The sequence below is a fragment of the Aulostomus chinensis genome, chromosome 8, assembly GCF_037954235.1.
Source record: "Aulostomus chinensis isolate RoL2024-O1b breed Wild chromosome 8, RoL_Achi_v1.0, whole genome shotgun sequence".
Taxonomy (NCBI): Eukaryota; Metazoa; Chordata; class Actinopteri; order Syngnathiformes; family Aulostomidae; genus Aulostomus; species Aulostomus chinensis.
Window position 1 is genome coordinate 25,844,968 of NC_141327.1, and position 25,023 is coordinate 25,869,990.

General features: G+C 41.8%; 1 protein-coding gene across 3 annotated transcripts in view; it reads left to right on the forward strand.

Moving 5' to 3' along the window:
- The window catches only part of LOC147257793 (protein sidekick-1-like), a 234,687-nt gene that overhangs the window by 153,858 nt on the left and 55,806 nt on the right, over window positions 1-25,023 (forward strand). For all 3 annotated transcript variants that reach the window (XM_086211962.1, XM_086211963.1, XM_086211966.1), the window contains 10 exons: window positions 1,551-1,634; window positions 3,847-4,041; window positions 4,909-5,025; window positions 5,174-5,341; window positions 6,499-6,601; window positions 6,702-6,875; window positions 9,633-9,769; window positions 11,527-11,674; window positions 18,477-18,617; window positions 23,701-23,882. In XM_086211962.1, the coding sequence (XP_086068088.1) occupies window positions 1,551-1,634; window positions 3,847-4,041; window positions 4,909-5,025; window positions 5,174-5,341; window positions 6,499-6,601; window positions 6,702-6,875; window positions 9,633-9,769; window positions 11,527-11,674; window positions 18,477-18,617; window positions 23,701-23,882 (1,449 nt within the window). The remainder of the gene's footprint in view (window positions 1-1,550; window positions 1,635-3,846; window positions 4,042-4,908; window positions 5,026-5,173; window positions 5,342-6,498; window positions 6,602-6,701; window positions 6,876-9,632; window positions 9,770-11,526; window positions 11,675-18,476; window positions 18,618-23,700; window positions 23,883-25,023) is intronic.

Genomic DNA, 25,023 nt, shown 5'->3' on the forward strand with positions numbered 1-25,023 from the left:
GGGCTCAACAGACCTTGATGCAATGAAAGGGATTCCTAAACAGAATAGTGTATGTGTCTGTGCGAAAGAAGGAGAGAACCTCAAAGGTATTCATTATTCAATTTCATTTCTTTTCTGCCCCGATCCACTAATCGGAATATGCATGACACAGTCAGCCTGTGTTGTATACTTTACAGTCTACTCCTGGTGCAAACAACAGTATATCTGTTGTTGTTCTCCATCTTTGTTTTGCAGGCAGACAACAGCGAATTCGTACAAACTCAAAGCTCTAAACCCAACCACCCAAAATGTGTTTTGTTTGTGCGACTGGGTCCTTGCACTCACCTTACTGAAGAGGATTAATGCATCCGTGTTATCGGTGTCACGCCACATGCCTGTTATTCATCTCTTGTTTCCCTGTTCTCCCTTCATGGCACGCTTCTCTTGTTCTCTTGTCAAAATCGTTCCGAATTCCAACCGTGCACAATAAAGATAGGAGATGTGTGGGTTTAAAAGTTAGCACCAAGTAGGAGAGAACTTAAAAGTCAGTGTAGTCATGAAGAATAAAATGTAGCACCAAGACGTGGCTCCGTGTAGCTCTCTAGACATACACACTTGCAGTTTGTCATTGTTTCCTTTGCTTCCTCGGTTTTCTCCACCACTGGAGATATGAAAAGAAAAACCCGCTAGGTAAATGGATTTTATTCTTTTTTTATGTACAAAAAAGGAAAGCCAAAGTTACACACACATTATTGTGTGTTATTATTTACCAACTTACGGCTGTGGAACAAAAGCACAGAAATGGAACTTCACACAAACAGTATTAAAAATCGGTGACAACCAGTATACATATTCATTATTTAATGAATACATTGGACATCTAATTTTCCTCAGAGTCATTTTTCTGTGAGCATGTGCCACAAGTGTGTGAAGCAACTATTACAGAGATGCCAGATTGAAAATAAATTAGCTGTTCTGTCTCCTCTCCTTCTACTTGGGTTTGCTGTGTCAATATCTCCCACTAAATGTTATAAATGGGTGTATTACCCAAAAGTGGAGCATATGCATTTATATTTTATACAAAGTCACATTACAGTAATGCACCAATAGGCATGTATTCACATTAAAATCAAAGGAAGCAATGTCTCTGAGCTGTCAGTGTTTAGAGAGACACTGTTGAAAATGTTTAGTGTGAGCAGTTATTGGTAGCGAAATGGAGTAGTTAAAAAAAGAGATTGCTTCCCTTGGTAAACTAAGAAAATGTGCTTTTCTGTTACTTTATTTATGTTTTTCTATTTTGCTTCTCAGGGCCAAAAGGGGGACCCATTTTTATCCTGAAGTACCTACTTCCTCCAATTCTTGAAAGATTTTTTTTCAGCTGTTAAATGATTTAAGTTTTAAAGCCATTTTGAGGGCCTATTATTAGTAGTTCAGACATGTGGCACACTGCAGGGGATGTTCCCACCGTGTGGTTTCCAGTATGAGATGTTACTTTATCCATATATTGATTTCTAATATATTGTACATTTGAATGCTTTATGTTTAATGTCCAGACATTTTTTTCTCTACAGAACCGCCTTCTCTGTCCGCTCAGCCTGAGAGGAAGATCTTCGCCAATCTTGACAAGAATGTAGATATCCCCTGCCTGGCTACAGGTAGAGTGTGTGTGTGTGTGTGTGTGTGTGTGTGTGTGTGAGAGAGAGAGAGAGTTTACCCACACCGATCAGTCATAGCATTAAAACCACAGGTTTAAATTTTTTAATGACAAGTTTCAAATTAAGTTTAATACAATATAATAATACAACAGCCCTACAATAAATCCTCCTTCTTAAGTATTCCAATGTTTTTTTTATTGAATCTGTCTGAGAGATGTGTTCATTATTTTAACTGTTAATTTTAAGGCTGCAGATAACGGTGCTGTTGAACAATACTTTGATTTACTGTTAGGTGTATCTCATATTTTGTCCATCCCATTTGTATAAATTAAGGTTATAAATATTCAGAACAGCTCCCAGTTTAAGTCAGTAATGTTCAACAGCACCATAAATTATAACCTCCAAAATGACAGAACAATTAACACAATCTCTCAAACAGATGCAATAAAACCCTGATATTATAATTTTCATGGGGGGGGGGGTGTTCTTGCGGGGCTGTTTTATTATACTCAGTATAAAACCTGTCAGACATAGGGTTCCAGTGTGCTTTAAACAAACTCGACTGGTGACGTGTGGTTCCACGCGTTTAAAGGCTTGTGTTTGTTATTATTAGGTGTGAATAAGAATAATAGTAATTCAAAAGTGGGATAAACTGTGCCTCCTTAAAATGGTTCACAGTGGGACACTCCTGAAAAGAAAAGCCAGGTGCCTGTTGTCTTCCATCATACTGAATGAGAAGTTCAGACCCCTCCCATGTTCTTACCTCGACACACCTGATCCATCGCTGAGAAACAAACCTATTTGCTTTTTTTTTTCATTTGAAAAGAAGATCTTCCGGAGGAGGTTTCTAATGCTGTCTGACTGTCAAACACGCACTTTGGTTGGCTTGTAGAGAGGCAAACACTACCTTGGTCTTAGTAGATTGCAGAGCTCTCGTGTGCGTGTCGTGTGTGCAGTGGTCAAGAGGAAGTGTTTGTCTTGGTTTGTGTACATTTAGACTTTATGTGTATGTGAAGTGTCTTTTGATTGGGGTGTGTCATGCATTGTTTGAATTATTGATTCGCTATTAGTCAGTGAGTCATTTTTGGGTTTTGCTTCTGAAACCAAAAGACACTCTTATTTTCTGTCATAAACGACAAAAAAAGAAAAATCCTTACATTTACTGGAAGCAGCCAACGTTTGATATTTTGTCTTGAGAAAAGACTGAAGTGACTCATCGATTACCAAAATACAGGGTAGGTAACAATGTCATGGTCCACCCACATTTTACTAAAGTCTTAATATCGGTGTGTGTGTGTGTGCGCGCGCGCCTGTGTGTGTGTGCCTGCTTCGTGAACAATAAAACTGCTTTTGGCAGTAGCAGCAGATTACCATACTCAGGCCAACTGTAAAAATTGCACTTGTTCATAAACCTGTTTTTGACTGGATTACATGAAAACACCTAAGTGTTGGGTTGGACAAAGCTCCAAAAATCTCAACTCAGACCTTCGCTCTCACTCACACTTTCTCTCTCTCTCTCTCTCTCACACACACACACACACACACAAACACATTTATGTTCCTCCTCAGTAATCTGGTACAGTAGCTGTGTAATGTAATAGCAGAGGCTTGAGGGGATGGAGGGATGGAGGCTAGGTTAAAGAATGGGGAAAAGGAGGGAAGACAGAAGGTAGAGTGACAGACTGAGAGAGTCAGGAAGGGGGGTGAAAAATGCTTCATGCAAGTCTCTGAAAGCTTGACACTAACAGATTGAGAAGAAAATATGGAATTCGCCTATTTCTCCCTCTTTTCCTCTCAAACACACTACCTATCTCTCTCCCCACTCTCTCTCTCTCTCTCGCTCACTCAAATATTCGTATAGAGAGTTGAGAGTAATTGCATGAGCTCCGTGCCTGTCATATTTGGCATGTCTACCAGACAGGTGGAAGCTGATACGGTAGATATTTGGTGAGCTGCCCACATCTTTTATTCAGAGTGTTTTTTGGCCCCTTCTGCTACCCTTCCTTACCCTACTCTCCAATCAATATATTATTAGCACTCATTATGCTGGCATGCATATTTATAGGGCGAGTTGAGAAGAGGGATTGCTGAACAGAGTGTGTGTGGCTTTGTTAGTGGGAGTTGGGGAGGTTTGCTCAGCAGTGAAGTCGGCTGGCTCGTCATTAAGGAAACTAAGAGTGTTCTCCCTCTTTGTGTACATGCACGTGTGTAGGTGTGCCCCAGCCCAGGATAGAATGGTATAAAGACGCCGTGCCTCTCTCCAAACTTGCCAACCCTCGCTTCAAGGTCACCGCTGCATCTGGGCTGAGTGTGCGAAGGGTGCAGCCAGGAGACGCAGGAATATTTCAGTGTTTCGCTCGCAACACCGCTGGAGAAACTCAAGCACACACACAGCTCCTCGTCTCCAGTGAGTTTGACTGTTGTACACGCAGAAAAACACACTTTCACACCAGTGCATGTATGAACACCGACAGAAAGAAGTACTTCTATGACAAATTTACTTGGCACCGCTTTGTCTTTCACTGAAACTTTCTCTCTCATTTCTTGTTATTCATGTTTCTACTGTCTCAACATCTCACTCCTCACCGCGTCACTTTTCTCGGAACAGGCCCTTGTCACAGCAGCCATTTTGACCTGTCACAGCAGGGTAAACACAGGTGTGATTGCTAGGATCAATGACATTCCCATTTTATTTATTGTCACAGGCATTCTAGTGAGCCAGCACAATGCCAGGACCCATACAAATGGAACAGGGCCATAATTAATGTTATTAATTGCACCTGAGTTTACGTTGAAAAAATGCCTATTGTTCTTACAGCACACCGCATACACACAGATACACACAAACACACACGACTTTAGCCTCTTAGATTAGGCGGATTTATCTTAAATTTGGCTCCAGATGGAAAAAATTATCATGTCCAAGTTTCTGGGTTGGAGTCCCGAGCCAGTCTGAGGCCACCCTTAAACAATTTACCACCCAGTTTTTGAAATTCAGGGCAATATAACCGTCAGTCAAATTCCCTTTTTTGAATCGGTTTGTTGTGTGTTGTCCGCTTTGTAATCTCAGTTTTATTTGTCTCTGCCAAGTTCCGTCCTGTTAAGAAGCCTTTGATTATAATCTTCCACACCACACTCGGTGTATATCGGCACAATCATCCTTTATTTTTCCATTTTCTCTTTTATTTACTCCATCCTTTCACCTCTTATCCATTCTCAGCAGACATCTCTCTTCCTCTGTCTTCTTTCTCCTCACACTCTTACTATGTTTCAGGTGTGACTCCAACATTTACATTCCCCCTGTCTGACCAAACGGTAACCGATGGGAACACAGCCTTGTTTACCTGCCAGACAAGCGGAGCTCCAAAACCTGCCATCACCTGGAGGAAAGGTAGCACACTATATGCACTACACACACACGCGCATTGCATTACACACAAAGACACAAACACATTTACCTGATGGTCGATTTTGCAATTAAAAAAACGACAGACTTAATTGCTTTATTTCACCCTTCTATTTTCTTGTTTTCTCTGTAGGATTGCAGGTCTTAGCTAGTGGCTCTGTTCAGGTTCCCAGGTTCACTCTGCTGCAGTCAGGAGGGTTGCAGATTCAGTCGGTCAGTTTCGAAGATTCAGGAGAATACACTTGTATCGCCTCCAACTCCGAGAGAACCATCAACACTTCGGCGACTCTCACTGTCTGGAGTAAGACCCACACGCACACTCGCGTGCACTCACACACACACACAAACACTCACACAGATACACACATACACACACGTGCGTGCGCGCACAAACAAAAATGTATTAAAACTGCTCAATGCGCATTTGCTAAAATGAGTCAAACAGACATGGAACACTAATTTACCCGTAGCTGTCCAGTCACATTAGTTCAGCATAGTGAACAGCACTGTGATTGGTTATCGATGCAGCACGCCAGGGTAATGATGAAATAATCATCTGATTGGCTGGTTAAAAGGATGTTTGATTAGCTGGTAAACTTATGGATCGCCTGATTTTTATTTATATTGCGAAGGCTTCAGATTAAATACTGCTGAATGAGATTAACAAGCCTGCAGGATCCTCGCCTGCTCTGTGTTATACATAAATGTAACATCCCTTTATTGGAAGCCTGTTCATATCCCAGAGTGATAACAACTGGGTTTGAGGTGTAATAAATAGCCACATATGGTGTAATAGTACTCGAGGCCGGTCTCTGCGTCTTTAAGGAAGTATGATCGTGTTTTTTAGATCTAAAAATGGCTTGTTATACTAGTAATATGTGTTGTTTATCTTTTAGTGTTTTATTCAACTAGATTGGAAACTGGCTCAGTTCTTTCTTATCATTCTTATTAAAATATTTACAGTTATTTTGTCCCCTCATTATGATGTCAGACCAACATAGTTGTAGTCATGATCTCAATTTGGATTAAAATTTTCTAGGTCATGGTCCCGCTTGCCTTGTTTCCGCCTCCCCCCTCTTCCGTCACAGTTTTGGTGCTCTGGAATGCAACACTATCCTCTAAACTTCATCCAAATGCATTTTTTATTCTCTTCTATTCTCACATGAAAGGAGCAAAGCACCCTTAATGACTAAGCAGTTCACAATATTCGAAGCATAGCATATGTGGTTGTCCCTTTCCATATGCGTGTTTGTTTGTGGAAGATAAAGCACGCTCATGTGGTGTTTAGCTTCACTAATTCATAGCTAAACTGTTGACTAATTAATTTTCAGTATTATGGAGCAGCATTCATTCCTGTGTACACATTGTAAATAACAATGTCATGTTTAACAAACCTCATTTGTGCTCACTCTCCCTCTCTATTTTCCACTTCTTTCCTGGCTTTTTGTCATGTTCCAGGTCGTACAGTTATTTCTGTGCCTCCATCTGACAAGCGTGTTATTAAAGGAACCACTGCTACTCTGGACTGCAACGCCACACACGACTCCAGAGTCAATGTCAGGTACCTGCTTGTCATTTTGAGTGTTTATATATCTATACATATCTGCTCACTCCTATCATGTATGGATCTCACCTCAATGTCATTGCTACCTCCTCTGTAGCTTCAAGTGGGATCGTGGTGGTGTCCCGCTCCTACCAACTAGCGGGGGCCGGGTAGCTGTACGTCAAGGGTCCCTGACTATCGGCCAGACTTGGTCGGGAGACATCGGTGATTACACCTGTACTGTGACCTCACGGGCCGGAAATGATTCCCGTTCTGCACGTCTTGAAGTCATGTAAGTTAAAAAGATATGAAGATAACATCATGCAGCTTGTGTTGGTTACTGATATGAACACATAAGCTGAGGCTGACATCTGGTTAGCGGTCAGTTCTGGCTCCCAAGTCTATCACAGGCAAAAGAAAGAAGGATTCAGCTGGAATCCCTTGATAGTCAATCTTGAGGTGAGAGTGTGAAAATGGAGAGGTATAAAAGGATATAAGGGATGGTGCACAGGTGGGTGAGGGGATCATGTGACTAATCTAGCCGAGAGCTACAGCTGGGGAGACTCTGATCTAAATGGACACGCTGGTCAATAACTTGAAGGCAAAAATACTCTGCGAAGAACTGCAGTCTGCAGAACTTTATATGTTGTTTAATTATTTCAGTGACCTCTGAAGTACACATATTCTACACGCTGTACACATATCAGCATATTTAACCTTTCTTTACAGGACCTGAGAATATACAGATATAGCTTTTCTCCCTCAGAGTATTTACAGTGTTTCGTAATTAGTATGCTGAGATACAAAGCACTGTTGAAATTTAAAAAAAGCTTTAATTTCCTTTTCCTTGTGTTTCTTGATTTGCAGCACTAAAATGATTAACAGCAGGAAATCAAATGTCAGTCTGGTGAAGTCATACACAGTAGCAGCTTTGACTGACAGGGATCAAACAAAAGAGCCTGGCGTAGGTAATTTGATATATGCCAAATCTAAAGAACGCATTCATGTCACTTTATTTGAGTTGCTAATTAAATAATGGCACAAATCCAATTCTAGTTATGTTCCTTCAGGGGTCAGACACAAACTTAATACATGTCTGTACCCTCCAGCTGGGTGTGGCAGGTCAGAGTTGCTTACTACCAGACAGCAGTTAGAATATAACAGGGTCATATATATATATCTACAAGCAGGTAATGTACAACAAATTTCTTCACACTGTGTGCGTGTGTGTGTGTGTGTGTGTGTGTGTGTGTGTGTGTGTGTGTGTTAGAGGGAGAGAGAATGTCAGGGTTCGGGGAATGTGTCACCTCACAGTGTGTGTCTGGATTGGGCTGGCATTCCTGATGCTAATATTAAAGTATGCTACATACATATTTCAAGTGTAGCCCACGCTCCGACCCACACAGCCTCATTACAGCCACTGTGAGAGAACACGATCAGGTAGTGGCCTTTATATATTAATAGGCACGTGTATAATTTATTTATAAAAGACACTTATGATATATTAATACAATTGTGGGTTTGGAGTAAAGTAGAACATAAGTCCACATCCTTCTGAATTATACAGAGACAAGAGGTTACACATGTCAAACTAAGAGGGAGGGAGTCTGTGTATGGCGTTGGAGAACATATGGAGAACAGGAATTTTTCTATGCGCTTGTGTGCGTTTGTGTGTTTTTGCGCACACGTGTGTGTGTGTGTGTGTGTGTCCTTGTGTGTGACTGACATTCTCGTTAGCTCAGTATCAATGGGTCATAGAGGCTAACAGACGCTGGCAGCTGAGGAGACAGACTAATTACCAGCAGGTTATTGGTTCAGCTCTCTCAAGACCCATCCATGTGTTTGTTAGTGTGTGCTTGTGTGTGTGTGGGCTGTGTGAAGGTGTAGTAGCTCTAATATTCTCTAAGCTCATCCATTAATTAATATGATCATGTCAGCTCAGAAAAGAAAACATCATTCTCATTTCCCCTTGCTGCCTCTCTGCCTCATTCACCACCGTCCTTGCGTCTTCTCAGTGCACCAACTCCCTCCCCTCCAACATTACATCTCCTTAATTCATCTCTCATCCTCTCACTCGCTCTCCATGCTTACTTGAGTATTAAAATGGAAGCCCACACCCGAGTAAAGAGTTCCAAAAAAAAAACAAAAAACCCAGACATCTTCTGATGAAATTAACAAGAGCCTGCTGCCCGTCAGTGAAGACCACTTGGATTGGATACTCAAACATCCACAATTTTAAAGAAATAATTGATGAGCTGATGTAGCTAATTTAGGCTCTCAATATGCTTTCCGTTTGATAGATTTATTTATTTATTTATTGTTGTTATTGCCAGTGATAGCTTTTTCAGCACCTTTAGCCCTCACAGAGCTGCAATGACTTCTGCTTTCTTGCCCCTCTGACTATCCAACTGTTTGTAAAGCAGCTTACATTGCACCAAACCTTGTATAATTTAACACTCTTTACTATGGTCATGAATATGTGTGCACTATACAGTACTGTATGTGTCTTGTTTGAGCGGCGGCAGCAATGCACAAATATCCACTGGGACTCGTTTACAGTAATGCAGAGTATGTAGAGTTGAAAATTTTACAATGAAGAATATGCAAGCCATAGCTATATTTAAAAGATATCCTCCACCTGGCACTTTGCCCCAGACATGTTTTTGTGATGCTTAAATGTTTAAATGTTTCTCTAGATGTTGATGTGAAAGGAATAATTGGACATATTGGGAAATGTCTGTTTATTCTTGTGTCTATATGGGAATATATGATACAGCCATCATCTAATTAGCGTATATTAGCAAAAATGTTGGAAACAATGGGAGCACAAACAAAAGCACGTGCATGAAATCGTAATTATACATTTAGTTATTTGTATTATGAAGCTGATGAGCTGTTGGTTGTATCGTCATATTTACTGTACAGACAGGAGAGAGGTATTGATCTCTCATCTACTGTGACTGTAAAAGTACTTCCACTTTGATATTCCAAAATGTCAAACTCAGACTGTCTTATGTTTTTGTTTCTTTCTCGTCTTCTTTGCCTCCAGTGAGCTTCCACATTCACCTCGATCCCTGACAGCCCGTCTCAATGACTCGGACTCCCGCTCCGTCCTCCTGTCCTGGCTACGCCCCTTTGACGGAAACTCTCCCCTTCTGTACTATCTGCTGGAGCTCTCTGAGAACAGTATGTGTGCCTGTGTCTCTGTGTGTCCCTGGACAGGTTTTATCGTCCCTGAGTGGCAAACAGCTGTCTGCCAGGCACTGACACACACTAATTTACAAGAGGCAGACATATGGAGAATAGTGTTGCTGCGTAAATACACAGGTTCCAGGTTCCCTATAAATAAATTCTTATTTTCCCTCCCTCATCCTCTCGCTCTTTCTCCCTTTTTGTCTCTCACCTCCTTTTTAAGACAGATGTTAAAACAGCTGGCTCTCTTTTGAATGAGAAATGGGAGGAGAGCGAAGAGGGGGTTGGAGGAATAGAATGACAGGAGAAACATATTGGAGGGACATGGAAACGGAGCCCCCCCCCCCCCCCCCCCCCCCCACTTGTGCTAAAATGATGGAACGGTTAGGGACTGTGGTACTGAATGTTTGGCACGTGATTCAAGTAGCTGAACTGATGGGCAAATTTCCGATGTTGAAGTAGTTTGACATTTTAAGTAATTTTCATTCAGATAACGTTTAAGGAGACAGCAGGCAAATCATTTTTCATCTTTCACCATTTCAACAGCTGTACTGTGAGCGTCTACAATGAGACACCGCTATAATGATGGGAAAAAACTATGCATCATGAGAGACAAGAACGATGTGGTGAGGCAGAAAAATAGGGGGAGATAAGGGAGCCTGAACATTTGGTTGATTGCAGTAAAGCCTGAATGCAGACAGTGAAGGATGGACGAGAGTTTTTTGGCACTATGATTACCTAGCTTGTATATGTTTGTGTGTGTGTGTGTGCGCGTGTGTGTGTGTGTGTGCACGTGCGTGTTTGAGATGAACTGGATTATGTTGTATTTTACACAGAGTAACATGCTATTATATATTATATACATAAAACCAGTAAGATGACAAAAGTGCATCTGTGTGTGTGAACTTCTGCAGAACCACCAAATAATCATCTGGCAACAAGATGGTGCCAGTATCCAGCAGCTTATGTGCTATTTTACTGATTACCCTCCCTTCAAACTTCCTTTACTCATGCTTATGTTGTGTTTTTCTTCTTTCTATCTGACAATTCTTTTCTGATTGCCATTAAGGACTCGCAATTTTGGATTTTTTTTGTTGTTGTTGTTGCTGATATCTGATATACTATGTTAAAAACTGATTTAGCTGATATTTACCTATTTTGATTCTATCTGTACAGCTAGTTCTCGCTCATCATGGCAAGCCTTCTTGTTGTGTTCCTGTCACGGTGACCTTGACTTTTAATCGCCAACATTTTTTCAAATGATCTCTGACTCCCAGTGGATGTTTGTATTATATTTGAAGACATTTCCTCATGGTGTTCCTTACAGATCGCACTCAGGAAAATGGGCTGTATACCCAGAAACAGACGGCCTCCAACCTGTGGCTCACCAGTGCAGAGGCACAACAAGTTTATATGATATTCACATTTTATACATATTGAAAACAAATGCAGTTTTTCTTAATCTCCAAAACATTTGGAAATTCCCACAAATCATATGCAGTGTTTACCTCACTGCTTCCTCATAAACGACAGATGAACAAAGAAGAGACTTCAGACAAATACTGATGTATTTTTAAAAAATGACCAGTATCAGTGTCGTGCTGATATTATCGTGCATCCCTATTTGCAACAATAATCTCTTCTTCTTTTATTTCTTTTTATCTCAGTGTCTTAACTGTCATGGTGTCTCTGTTTGTCCTTCCTCTGCCAGATATTATCAGCCTCTAATCGCTTTTTTTTCTTGTATCTAGACTCCCCATGGAAGGTCTACCTATCAGAGGTCAACCCTGCAGTGACCAAAATATCAGTAGGGGGACTCACACCTGCTAAGACCTATCAGTTCAGACTTTGTGCTGTCAATCAAGTGGGCAGGGGTCAGTACAGCACGGAGACACAGAGGTGAGAGCGAAATACGCGCACAGACACATCTAATCACTTATTCTCATTTATCAGAGCATCGGGTTCAGAGGTTTGATTTAGCACATACTTCTTGGGAAGCTCTACCACTATTATGCCGATGTTTTTCAAAGGGCACAAAAACAGTTTTTATCGAGAACATTCTGTGATTTGTGTGAAATAAAGTTTTTTTTCCCCCTCTTCCATCACCGCCTGACACAAACTGGGTAGAACTATACTGGAAGCTTTCAGCAGTCGAAAGGATTAGTGTATGCACCCTACACACACTCCCACACACACAGACACTTGTATATCTCATTGTGTGTGACAGAAAGTGGAGGTATTGTATTGCATAGGCTTCAGAATGGCGATGAAACAGGTTGATTGTAACAGGGGTCTTATTTATTTTGAAATTGGATTTCTGTAGAAAAAGCCATTTACATCCATTACATCCATGCTCTATATGTCTACATTTTTTGTGTAAATGTGTGTATTTCCATGCCAGTCTCATTCTGTGGCAAACAGTGAAGTCATTAGCAAATAAAAAATTAACTGATTTGCATGTCTGTGTGCAGAAGTGTGTGTGTGTGTGTGTGTGTGAGTGAGTGTGCTTGTGAAAGGGAGAGTGACTTGGCCTGAAACGCGAATAAATTGCTGTGCAATGTGTGTTTGTGTAAGTACATGCGTACTCTTGTGTGTGCATGTCTCTCTCCGTGTGTGTGTGTGTGTGTGTGTGTGTGTGTCCGTGTGTGTCCGTGTGTGCGTGCATGTCAAGTTTGCATGTTTATCCCAAGAGAAAACAATAATGGGAATTATGATGCGGCTACAACCGATGGAACTGGATAGAGTGAAAGAGGGTTGGAGGCCTCTAAACAATTTTGCCCCTGAATACACACAAACATGGAGCAGACAATCTCTGACGGTCACACAATACAACAGATGTGGCCATGTGTTATGAAGTAGACACACAAATGTGGTTTTGTCTGGCTGAAGAGACCGGCCATAGAAAGATGCCAGTTGTAGGACATCCAATAGAATCTCAGAAGGAACAACAGCAGCTGTCAGTTTCCCTTCTCTTTAGTTCTCATTTAGATCAAAATCTTTTTGGCTTATATTCTGATTTAGTTTATTGTCTTTGTTTGTTGCTTCTTTCTTTCTCTGCATTGCATTGTTCATGTCCAGCAGTCATTCTGCAACCTGCTCCACGGTACGGAGCGGGTTGTTTGATGCACAAGAGAAAAGAGAAGATTGATCTTCCCTAAATGAAAGACTGGCAGACAGACAAGTCATTGCTGGTCAGTGTATCAGAGCAGATGGATAGAGTCATCACTCTTTCGCTTTTATACTTCCGAATGTTGGCCTGCATTCGTGTTGGATATTGGCAAGTTGGGCTGAACAATGTGGAAACAAATCTGCAGTTGTGATAATTTTGACTGATATTGCAATATGATTCACAATGTAAGAAGGAAAAGAAAAATATTGAGATATATTGCAGTATGGATTTTGTGGCAGAGATGTAGCATGTATGCAGCTTAACAGCCACGAGGCCTCTGCTGCGCTTAACACGCAGGAGGAACCAGGCAGAGGGTACTTGCTACCCCTCCCACAGCTCCAAATGAGAGGCATGACAAAATGCAGTAATATGGACAGAAGGAGAAAAAGCGTGTAATATTGATGACAAAAAGCCCTTATTAAAGTTTGAACTTCCAGCTGCTTCTACGCTCTCCAGTTTTAACAGCATTAATTCACCATTTTTTCCCCTTCTCTCACTTCCCCTCATTCAAGAGAGGGCACAGGAGTGTCTAGAGAGACGGACATCACTAAGAGCGTGTGAATGAATATGATCAAAGCGGAATAACATTACCTCTAAAAGGAGATACTCCCATGAAGAGTCCAATTATACTATCTGAATTGTCACACACTCACACAGTTATTCATGCATGACCCATGCTGACATCATTACCATCATCAAAGAGAAAGCATTAACAGAAAAAAAAGGAGGCAGATAATACATAAATGCCTTGAACTCGAACTAAAATGAATCCATTTTCCAACTCTGTCTATTTATGCCTGCTTTGTATTCTGACTGTTCAATATGTATCAGGAAACATTAGAACCCAACACGTTTTCAGAACACACACACACACACACACACACACACACACACACACACACACACATACATGCCATGTATGTGACTAATTTGCAAAAGAATATAATTCTGCTGTAGGAGTTTCTAAGGGACATTTACAGGAGCTATTTCATGGACAGATATGCTGACGTTGCAAGAAGATAGAGAGTTATTCATGTACATTATAATATCCAGGAGAGAGATGAAGACTATCGCAGAGGGAAGAATGCAGGGCTCACGGTTTGTCTGTCACAACTGGCACACGTTCATGGCTGATTGTGGACTTGACCTATGCGACCTTATGAATCTTTTAAGGAAAGTGTGAACGATTTTCAAAAGAATAAAAGCCTTTTTACCAGAGAATACAAAGCATACGTGCTCATAAATCCTGACGTCCTTACATGAAATGTAAAAGTTGGAGCTGAAAGAAAGATCAAGCCTCTACTCCTCTTTTGATGCAAAGCGAATGTTTGCCAAGTTTATTAGCCTCTCACCCAATGTCAGCTGGAATAGGCTCCACCCCTGAGGCCACCCCCACATTGGGTGAGAGGCGGGGTTCACCCTGGACAGGTCGCCAGTCCATTGCAGGGCCATCATGAGCAATTAGGGGTTCAGTATCTTGCTCAAGGATACTTGGACGTGGTCACTGGGGGAAGTGAGGATGGAACCAGCGACCCTTCGGTTGCTTTAAGACCCCTCTACCTCCGAGCCATGCTGCCCTCCCTCATGAACAGGTCTGCTTTTATTTCCATTCTGCTCAACCAGCAGCATTCCTACGGCGTCTTCGTTAATTTACAGTGTCATAAGTTGAATAAACAGCACCAAACGGCAAAGAAGGATCATTAATGACAAAGATTAAGATGGTAGTTTTGTATGTGTATGAAGTATTTTGTCTCAATTTAGTTGTTTGGAGATGACAAGCTAAAGACTGTTCCCTCAATTTAAATAATTTGTTGCCACAAGATGTAACATGTTCCTTCAATTTAGTTACTCCATGTTTTGAATCATTGATGTCTTGTGGCCGCAATTTAAGTGTTAAGTGTAGGAGCGAGTATGATTTTGTTATTCTCAAAATAGCTAAAGTGAAGAGACAGGTGATATCACTTATCCTCTAAATAACTTACTTGTAGGAACAAGTTCTCTCTGGTGAATTGAATTAAACTGAGGGAACAAGCCATGGTTGCCTTAAAATATATATTTGTCTCTCCGTGTCCTCCAAAAAAAAGTCTCATTGGGGTCTCTGTGGCACCTCCAGGGCTGTGTTCATGATTAGCCTCTTGATTAAAATCAACCTTTAACCACTGCGAAGACATGTAGCCCTGAGAGCTTCTCCGTCATAGTATTCGTTCTATTTTATTTTTACCCTCTTACCAAAGTGAAGACTTTGCGACCTCAGGAAACCTAACATATACTGAGACGCAGCTTGTTTTATTTTCCAGCAAGAATGTAATCAGCTGTAACTGGCACTTCCACCCATCCGTTACTTATTGTTTGTGAAAGCTCTAATCATCATTAAATTGAACTGATGCATCGCTTGCTTTGATGCTGGATGCCAGTTCAGCCCCACCTCACAAGTAATCATGTTCATACACCGCCACAGACGAGAGCAGGCCCTGTGTGATTGGCAGCATTATATCTGAATGCTTTGTTTGTCATTAATTTGTTTTCTAGATCATTGCACCAAAGCTCTTATTTGTCTCAAACAGTCAAATACACCTGTTTTGAGTACATGCTTTTCTTTTCTTTATTTTTTTTCTTACCAGCTTAGATTTTATTGTTAACCTTTTTTCAACCCTCTGAACATTTAATCTACAATGAAGATGCTGTGGCACTGAATCTCGCATTTGTTATTTTGAACCACTGGCAGCAGTGCAGTTTGTCAAATACGTAATTTATACATCGAAGCAAATATGCTGTTGGCATGATAACGGCACCAGTGTGACCGAAGACGCACGTAAACACGCACGCACGCACACGCACACACACACACACACACACCACAGCGTTTGTGAGTCTCAGCTGGTCTTGATTCACTGTGAGAATAAGTTTTTCTCTTTCAATCTGTGCGACAGAGTCTCTCGAGTGTGTGTGTGTCCCTCCTCCGTCTCAGCAGCGTTTAGCCTCGGGCACAAAAAGCACAACATTAGATGGAGACAAGACTTAAAGTGTTGCATAGAGAATAAACTCATCTCTTCCGCCGGTTTTACCCAATCATATCACATCTGTTGTCTCTCTGCCTCGATTGATTTTTGCCCTCTGTTAATTTCTTTTCATTCCCCTTCTTGTAACGAAAATTTTACTATCTTGTTTGAAAAGAGACCGATTTAACATCCCGGTAACGCCTTAAAAGTTAAGCATTGGTGTGTACATGGATTCAGTGGAAAAAGCCAGTGGGCATTTAACTGTGGAGAATGACACAGATAGAAACTTTTGCAAATTCCCACGGCACAGGGACTCACAAAGACACCACACACACACACACACACACACACACACACACACACACACACACACACACACACACACAAACTTTTGTTCACACAAAATATGTACATCTCCAGAAAATGTCCTCTTTTCCTTAATAACAAGGGACAGAGAAAGTGTGTCATACAACGCTCAGGCAAAGTTATGGGCTGTGCTTGTTTTGTTTGGTAGCAGGATTGGTGTGTGTGTGTGTGTGTGTGTGTGTGGGTGAGTGATTGTCGTCATGTTGGTGGATGTGAATTGAGAGCATGGGTGGCTAGGTTGGCGTGGATATTTATTATAAGCTCCTGCGTGAAGTCAATGTCCTCACACTGAACCCAGCCTATGAAATATTAACTCGTAAATGGTCGAGTGGGAATTAAGGCAGATCGCATGAGTTTCTGCTGTTGGGCGTAACTGTGTCAGTGTACATTTGTTTGTGTGTTTTATCCGCAGTTAAGTAGTGACTGCGACTGTTCAGCAGTGTAGATGTATGTGGATGCTTGTGTAGCATGTGTTTGTGGATGTGTATTAATGTGCATCATCAATTTCAGTCAAAAGCTGGGGCACAGTTGAGGATTATATACACCACATTTCCAGACGGCTACACTAATGCCCATCTCATTCACATGAAGCCCATTAGCGTGTGTGTGTGTGATTTTGTGTGTTTGTGTGCGTGCGTGCGCATGCGAGAATGCGTGTGTGCCTGTGCCTGCAGCACCTGGTGCTGTCTGACAGTGCCTAACCTAATGGAAGTAAAGCACAGCTGTAAAACCACTGGACTGTGCCATATATCCGCCTCTGCAACTCTCGAGCTAACAGCTTTCACACCCCAGCTTTCATAAAAACACACTTACAGTTGTGTGCACACATTCAGACACACATTTATACACATATACAGATTCTCACACAAATACACAGAGCCTTAACCACGGCTAATGGCTGAATAGCTTATAGAGAATCATTCTGGGAGAGATGGGGCACAGAGGGACGGAGGGGGCTGGAGGAAGAAGGTAATGTAAATTTCAAGACGTAATCCATGCATGGGAAAAGACCATCGGATGTAGAAGTCTGTGTTAAGCTGGTGGAAATTTGTGTTGTGTGTGTATGTGTGTTGTGTGTGAACACATATGGCTCTGATTACGCTAGCTGAGCTGCTTACAGTAAAGCCTGAGGCTGACCAGCTCAGCCTATGTTCTTTACCCACCAGGAGGGGCTGGGAGCTTTAACCAGGGGTTGGGTTGGGCGGGAAGGGAGTTACAGACGGAATGAGCGAGATGAGTAAAAGATTGAAGGATGAAATAATTGAGGGCAAAGGATATGATGAAGGAAAGGTGAAAGTTTGCAGATGGGAAAGAAAAAAAAAACGGAGGAGGAGATCAAAATGCCAGAGGAAATAAGAAAAGAGTTTGAAGAGACAGGGGAGAGGGAGAGGGTAAGAGGTCAGGTGTGATCATACTGTTTCACCGGAAATAAAAAAGATGAGCTCTTTTCTCGTTCACATCTAATGGTGATTTAACCACCGCTGCTGTCATATTATGGCCGAGCTGTCATGGGGGTGGGGTGTTACGGTTGAATTTGAAATTGAAATAGACCTGCTGAAGTATGAATGAGATACAAGAGGAAAACCTCAGGTAAGATGGCTTGTAAACAGAAGAGTAATTTATAACATACAAAGAGTAAATGCCTTTGTGTTCTCCAATGCCAATGAATAAAACATAATTGCAATTCAACTACTGAGTTGATGAACGCCTGTACATTTGTTGTCTTAAACACCCAGCGTCAGCTCAATCTCTCCCGAGAGAAATCCTCTGGCATACTGAAGGATGCCCTGAATGTTTCCATCAGTAGCAGAGCTTGTTTGAAATAAATGAACAACATGGAAAGAGATGAAAAACAAATGTATTAAATGACATTGCAAGATATAACAGGACGATGAGGAATGAGAGATGAGCGCAGAATAGGAATTCATCAGTACTGCTTACGCTCCAAAATGATTCGAACAAGGCGCAGCTCTGTCTTGTGTCGGTCCATGTAGAGACGGCGAGAAAGAGGACAAGATGCTTTAAATTTCCTCTCACCCAATATATCCAGTTTGCCCATGTGAGGTGGAAGCAAATTTACGTATTTTTCTTTATAAGACATAAAGACGATAAATCCACTGAACTGAATGTGTTTCTCTCTCTTTCTTTCTTCCTGTTTGTGTGATAGATTGATGCTGAGAGAGGAGGCACCCAGTGCTCCTCCCAAGAACATTGTGGCCAGCGGGCGAACAAACCAGTCCATCATGGTCCAGTGGCAGCCTCCACCAGAACCTCAGCTCAATGGAGTCCTCCGAGGTTACGTGCTCAGGTATACACACGCACACCTGATACCATCTGACTTGAATACTTTTTTTTCTCCCCCCATACATTTTCAGTTTCCCAGCTCCTTTAATAACTTGTGCTTTGGACGGATGGTAAACGCAAAATGACTTCTGCACTTCCGTCTCTTGTAGGTGTTGTAGTACTGCTACTAGGCTGCACAGCATTTCCTGTAGTAATGAATGAGTCCGGTCAGGAAGCGGACAGTCAGAACCCAGCATGGCAGAGAAACTTAAAACACCTGGAAACTGTAAAGTGGACATTCAACGTCTGATGAACAAATACTTAGCAACTTGTATTTTTAGCTGTCATGTAAATGTCCCAGTGAAGAGTGTCGAATATGGCGACATATCGTGATATCCTGATAAGTATCGTATTGTGAGGTCTTTCCAGACCTCTACCCCTACAAGTCACTGCAGTGGTCAGCACTGTCGCCTCACAGCAAGAAGGTTCTGGGTTCGAGCCCAGGCTCCAGCACAGGATCTTTCTGTGTGAGTCTGCATGTTCTCCCTGTTCCTGTGTGGGTTCTCTCTGGTACTCCAGCTTCCTCCCACAGTCCAAAGACATCAAGAGGGGACCAGGTTAATCCAGACTCGAAATTGACCGGAGGTATGAATGTGAGTGTGAATGGTTCTGTCTATGTATGTTGGCCCTGCGATGGACTGGTGACCTGTCCAGGATGAACCCCGCCTCTCACCCATTGACGCTGGGATAGGCTCCACCCCCCCGCGACCCTTAATGTAGGAATAAGCGAAAGACAATGCATGCATGGATGGATTACGCCCTGTAACCACAAGGTGGCACTATGACTCAAATTCAGGCTTTCCATGTCTTCAGGTCCAGACTCTCATCCAACGTGTGGCGTCACAACAGTTTTGTGTTAGTTGATGAAATATCCAAATTAGGCATTGATGCTGTTCAATATTTAAAAAAATAAAAAATCTTCCCAGTAATCCATCGCTAAGGTTTTTCTGACCAGAGATGGAGCTGGTCCGCTCACCAGGAGGAGTAAAACATGTCGCATGTAACATTCCCATTGCCACCTGGTGGCGCTATGACTACCCCAAAACTGAAGGAACTCTCTGTATGCCTGAAAAAAACTAACAAATGCCAGCATGACCTTGTTCGTGTAGGCAATTATTAACATAAATTGTGTCCCTGTTGTGTTGAGTTGGGCCAGGGTCCGGTATTATACGAGCTCACTGGAGCGGCTGTGGCGCACGAACAAGATGGGAACATAATTAATTTGATCAATTACACCTGTGTTTATCCAGCTAGGACACGTCAAAGGCCCATTGCTTCATGCACAGACAGGCTTGACTGGATGCATAATTGAGCTGATTACTCAAAGTAATACACAGTGAGACACATCAAACTGTGGTGTCTCCCACTTGTCTTGGTTTGTTTTGTTTTTTTTGGTTGGTTTTTTTTGGGGGGGTTGGGTTTTTTTCGGACCAAATTGCGTTTGTTCAAAAACATATCCCAGATCTGCCCTGTGCATTTGTGCCATGGGAACAAAGTGGGACCAATTAATGTGTGCACTGGGTTTGTTTTTGTTTCCAAAGTGCACTTTGTAATGCTGCATCCCTCACATATTTTATTGTTGTACTGTTTTTTAGTGTGAGTGTGTGTGTGCGCGTGTGTGTGTGTGTGTGGGGTGGGGGGTGTTAATGGTTTTTAACTCATGGAATCAGGGCATCTTTGTGAAAGAGACCCTGCTCTCAATGGCCTTCGCCGTTAAAATAAAGGTTCCACACATGTTGCCCTAGAATGTGTGACCATTACCTCCTCAGACATTATTCCTCACTTTAATGCTTTTCACAGAATGTTCTTGATGGCTTTTTTTCTTCTTCAGTGTTGCCATGACCCCACCATTAGTGTTAGCAACCGCACTGGTATTCTCACTAGGACCTCTTGATTAATTTTCTGCTCTGACAATTTCTGGAGGAATCTGGTGTTATTGGTGGTGTTTTTGCTAAGAAATAGCTCATATTCATTATGAGATAATACCAGTAAGTTTTCTCTCAAGGCAGTGGTAAACGTCATCGTGGTAAAATGGGGTCCAGGAGACTCCTAGTCTTTTGAGTACTTTGGTCCTTGGCACAATTGATCACCGCCTCCCAGCAATCCAAGATGCAGTCATGAATATCAGCGGGTTCAAATGAAGGTTGAGTTTGAAAAGGTGCACGTGTGGTGAAGCGCATACAGGAAGGTGCAACACAAGGTTCCTGCAGTGTGGGTTCAACAGTTAGTGGGAGCACGGTAACTGGATAAGATGTCGTCTCTCAGGATTTTGGCAGCTCTGTGCTGAATTTTTTTATTATCATCATTATTATTATTTTTAGCTTAAGTATTACAAGAGAAAATGTTACATTGAATAAATCTAATTAGTTCATCAATTGATTATTTCAAATTTTAATTTATCAGTTCAGTCTTAGTAAGTCAGTTATTCAATTTAATTTATATAGTACATTTAAAACCAAAGTGCTTCACAGTAAAAGAAAGAGACGAATTAGTATAAAATATACAGACACCAGTACTGACAGACAAAACAGTACCACAAAACAATTTATAAGACAATCCAAATACAAGTGTAGGGCCTCCATCCCAGAAACCCCACAAACTCAGAGGCATGCAATTCTTCATGTAATTGATTGTGAAAATTCAGCAAATACTCCATAATGACATTGTCAGCATCTCAAGGATTTTCTTTGTTTCTGTTAAATACAACAGAAACTGAAACAAATGCTCATCATGCCGTGTAAAAGATTTAACCACATGGTTACCTTGGACACTGAAATATTATGAAATATTTTATAACTTCCTCAAATTGTATTGATCATAGAAATCTTTAATTAAAAAAAATGCAGTTAATGAGTAGCTGAGAGAATTGTTAGTTTCCTTCACATTATAGATACATAACCTATGAAATGTACTCAAAAAATGATGTTACAACATCCCTCCTTGTGATAACTATACACACGTGCGCGCGCGCACACACACACACACACACACACACACACACACACACACGAGTGCTCTGACTGCCCTTGGTCCTCTGTCCTTCAGTTTAATATCTACTTAAAGTGTAACACATTGTGTGTAATCAAACTGTCATCAGCTGCCTAATATGAATTAACATAAATTTGCTGCAGAAATGATCAGGTCTTTATCCTTATTCACTGTGTTATCTGCTCCCACTTCAGCTGAAATTAGAAATACACACTCATACATCTCCACTCTACCATTTCAGCTTGATAGGATGGACTATCCGCCTCCCCTTGCCCTCCCCTTTGGGTTTTCCTCTCTCCTTATTGTATTAGCTGTCAGATCCGTGCTCCCTTTTCCCTGTCTGCTCCCTCTGTCCGCTGCCATCACCCCTCCACCCCCAGTGTGAGTTCCAGCGTGTCAGGTGAAGAGGGGGGGTAATCGCCTCACCTCTGCAGAGATACCCTGTCAACCTCCGGTGCCCTCGTGCTATTTGTGTCGGTGATTTTATGTAGGAGGAGAGCACCTGTGTTGGTATACAGTACGTACAGCACAGTGAAACATTTGAAAGTCCTGTTACAGTGAGTGGCTTCTATAGGTTCCATGTCAGATCGCAACTCCACTCTGCTCCGTTGTGTGGTATAAAAAGTCAAGTCACATGTTCTAAGTGGACATTTCCATTTGAAAGCTCTAATAGACTAAAGATTCTTCTTCTAAAGGGCAGAGATGTGAAGCTCAATTTCCAAGGGTTCTCTTTCATATTTTCTATTAAAACACTTGATTCAATTTGGCCATTATCTGATCAACAAATAAGAATTAAATTAAGGCCAAAACCAATTAGTCTGTTTAAAAATTACAGTAGGAATCATTGCCTGATCTTGCATAGCAAAAACATATAAGTACAACAAAACATATCAAGTAGCCAAACCTAAATTAGAAAATGCCATTGATAGACAGAAAGGCCAATTAAATATTTAAACTGATGCCAAAAAAAAAGTGCACTGCAGCATGCAGAATTCCAGACAATAAATAGCTGAGAACAATGCAGAGATTACTCTTCGCTTCTTGAAAAATGTCCTGGCCGGAGGTTGTGCCATGCATCGATCTGACATTCAGGAGCTCCTCTGCAACACTGCAGTTGGAATCCACCACACATATGAAAACTGACAATAAAGCATCGTCTCTAGCAAGTGAACAAGCTCGAAAGTGTTTCTCTCTCTCAATGAGCTGGTCTGAAATCAATGGCTGGTTCATCCGCTCGATCAGACTCTGTCTTTCTGGTATTTGTTTGTACTTTCAGACTATACAACATTGCAAAGTTGCAGCATGTAACATCTCCGCCCCCACAAAATGGTCCAAATGCACTGTCTTCCACCCCAGTATGTTTAGTTCCTTCTGGGTCAGAAAAAAAATAAGGCAGCTTGGTGCCTTGTGTTGCCTAACCTGGTCAAATTTAGCTAAGTGGTTGACACACCCATATGGGCAGCAGAAACTGTCAGTGGATGCAGTGAATCAGCTGAAGACTGAGTCACGGCTGTCGAAAGCGTCAGGCATCCATTACCATGTCTGACAGAGCTGATATTACTGGTACCAGCTCCAGCCTAGCCACTGGTGGATCCACATCAGTGAGAAGTCACCAAGATTCTCCCTGAACTGATGTGTGTCAATCAGTTGTTGTTGTATTTTTTTTTTATAACAAATGAGAAAACTATGAGACTGAATGAGGAGCCAGGATGGTTCATACCACTGCCATGTCTTCATTTAATCGGCCTACTCTATGTTTGTTTATACTTCCTATTTATTTCAGGCTTTCAAGTAAGGCAAAATGTTATATAAAGTTGTAAGAGTGGGTCAAGGTGATACAAACCAGGAGGTTTGTTGCTTCAGATGGTACAGGACTTTAAAAAGTTAGGCCACCGCTGGTCTACACTATTGGCAGAGTATTAGCAGACTGAGGATCGTGTGTGTGTGTGTGTGTGTGTGTGTGTGTGTGTGTGTGTGTGTGTGTGTGTGTGTGTGTGTGTGTGTGTGTGTGTGTGTGCGCGCGCGTGCGTGCGTGCGTGCGTGTTCCTGCGTCTGTACAGGTACCGTCTGGCAGGGCTGCCAGGAGACTACCAGGAGAAGAACATCAGCAGCCCAGAGACCAACTATTGTCTTCTGAAAGATCTGATCATCTGGACACAATACCAGATCCAGGTGGCTGCGTACACGGGGGCAGGCCTTGGCGTCTACAGCAGCCCTGTTACTGAGTACACACTTCAGGGAGGTGAGGAAATACGCGCGCACACACATTTCTGTTACCCAAAGATTCAAGGACATGTCAGTCATCACTGCATGTATGTACCCCATAATCTTTACTAATATTTGCCCTCATTCATTGATTTGCCTTGGTGACAATCCTTGGTTAGTCCACAGTAGGTTCATGGTCCCTCTCTGACTGTGTTGAAGCAACCTCGAGCCACTGCACTGTCTGAACGGGTGAATGAGCACCTCACTGTGAGTCCTGCCAATTAGCGAAATAATTGCGAGACAAAACCTAATTTGGTGATACAGCTACACATTTCCACACCATTGTGCGACTTCAAATCAACACTCCAGACTCCAGGCAGAGTCATTGTCACACCTTACACAAGGTAAACACCCTCACAAAGACTTTAATGAGTGAACGATTTTGGGAGATCATTATGACATCGACTACATGCATAAAAGGCCTCAGTTGTAGAAAGCAATAAAAGGACACGACTTGTGTTTGATTTGATACCCTTGAGCTCTTAGAATGTCATTATTAAGAATATAAGGACAAGAATGTACATAATAATTTCTTTGAAAACTGCAGTGTCTGTGTGACATCTTCCTTTTTTTCCAGTATACTATGATTCCAGTATACACAACCTTCTCTGGTAGTTCATTATTATTATGTGATTGAGGCCGGTGAGATAAGGAGTTTGATTTTTAGAGTAACAGGTTGTGTTGAAATAGCCCCCGAAGCGTCCCCTTACAGCTGTTCCAGGTTCCACCAGCAGGAGAAAAGCCCTAGGGGATGACCTAGAGGGACTCCAGCTCCTGTGTGGCTTGTGATTGAGAGGGATGAGGAGGGGGAGTTAATGGGGATAGTGTCTCTACTGCTCTATAACTACATGATATGATGCATAGTAGTGTCTTTATTTTAATAAACTGGGTTGTACAAAAGCATTCACTCCCAAGTCTGTTAGACAAATCATTGAAGTGGTTGTAAAAGAGAGATGAATGAAAGGGAAGACCATAAAGAAGAGGGGGGAAAAATGGAAGATGAGAGGAAAGGATCATTGGGGTAAATCTTCTTTAAACACGTGCTCTTCTTTTCCTGACTTTTAACACAACAGTATATCACCAATATAAAAGATGGGCTGAGCTACGCACACTCATGT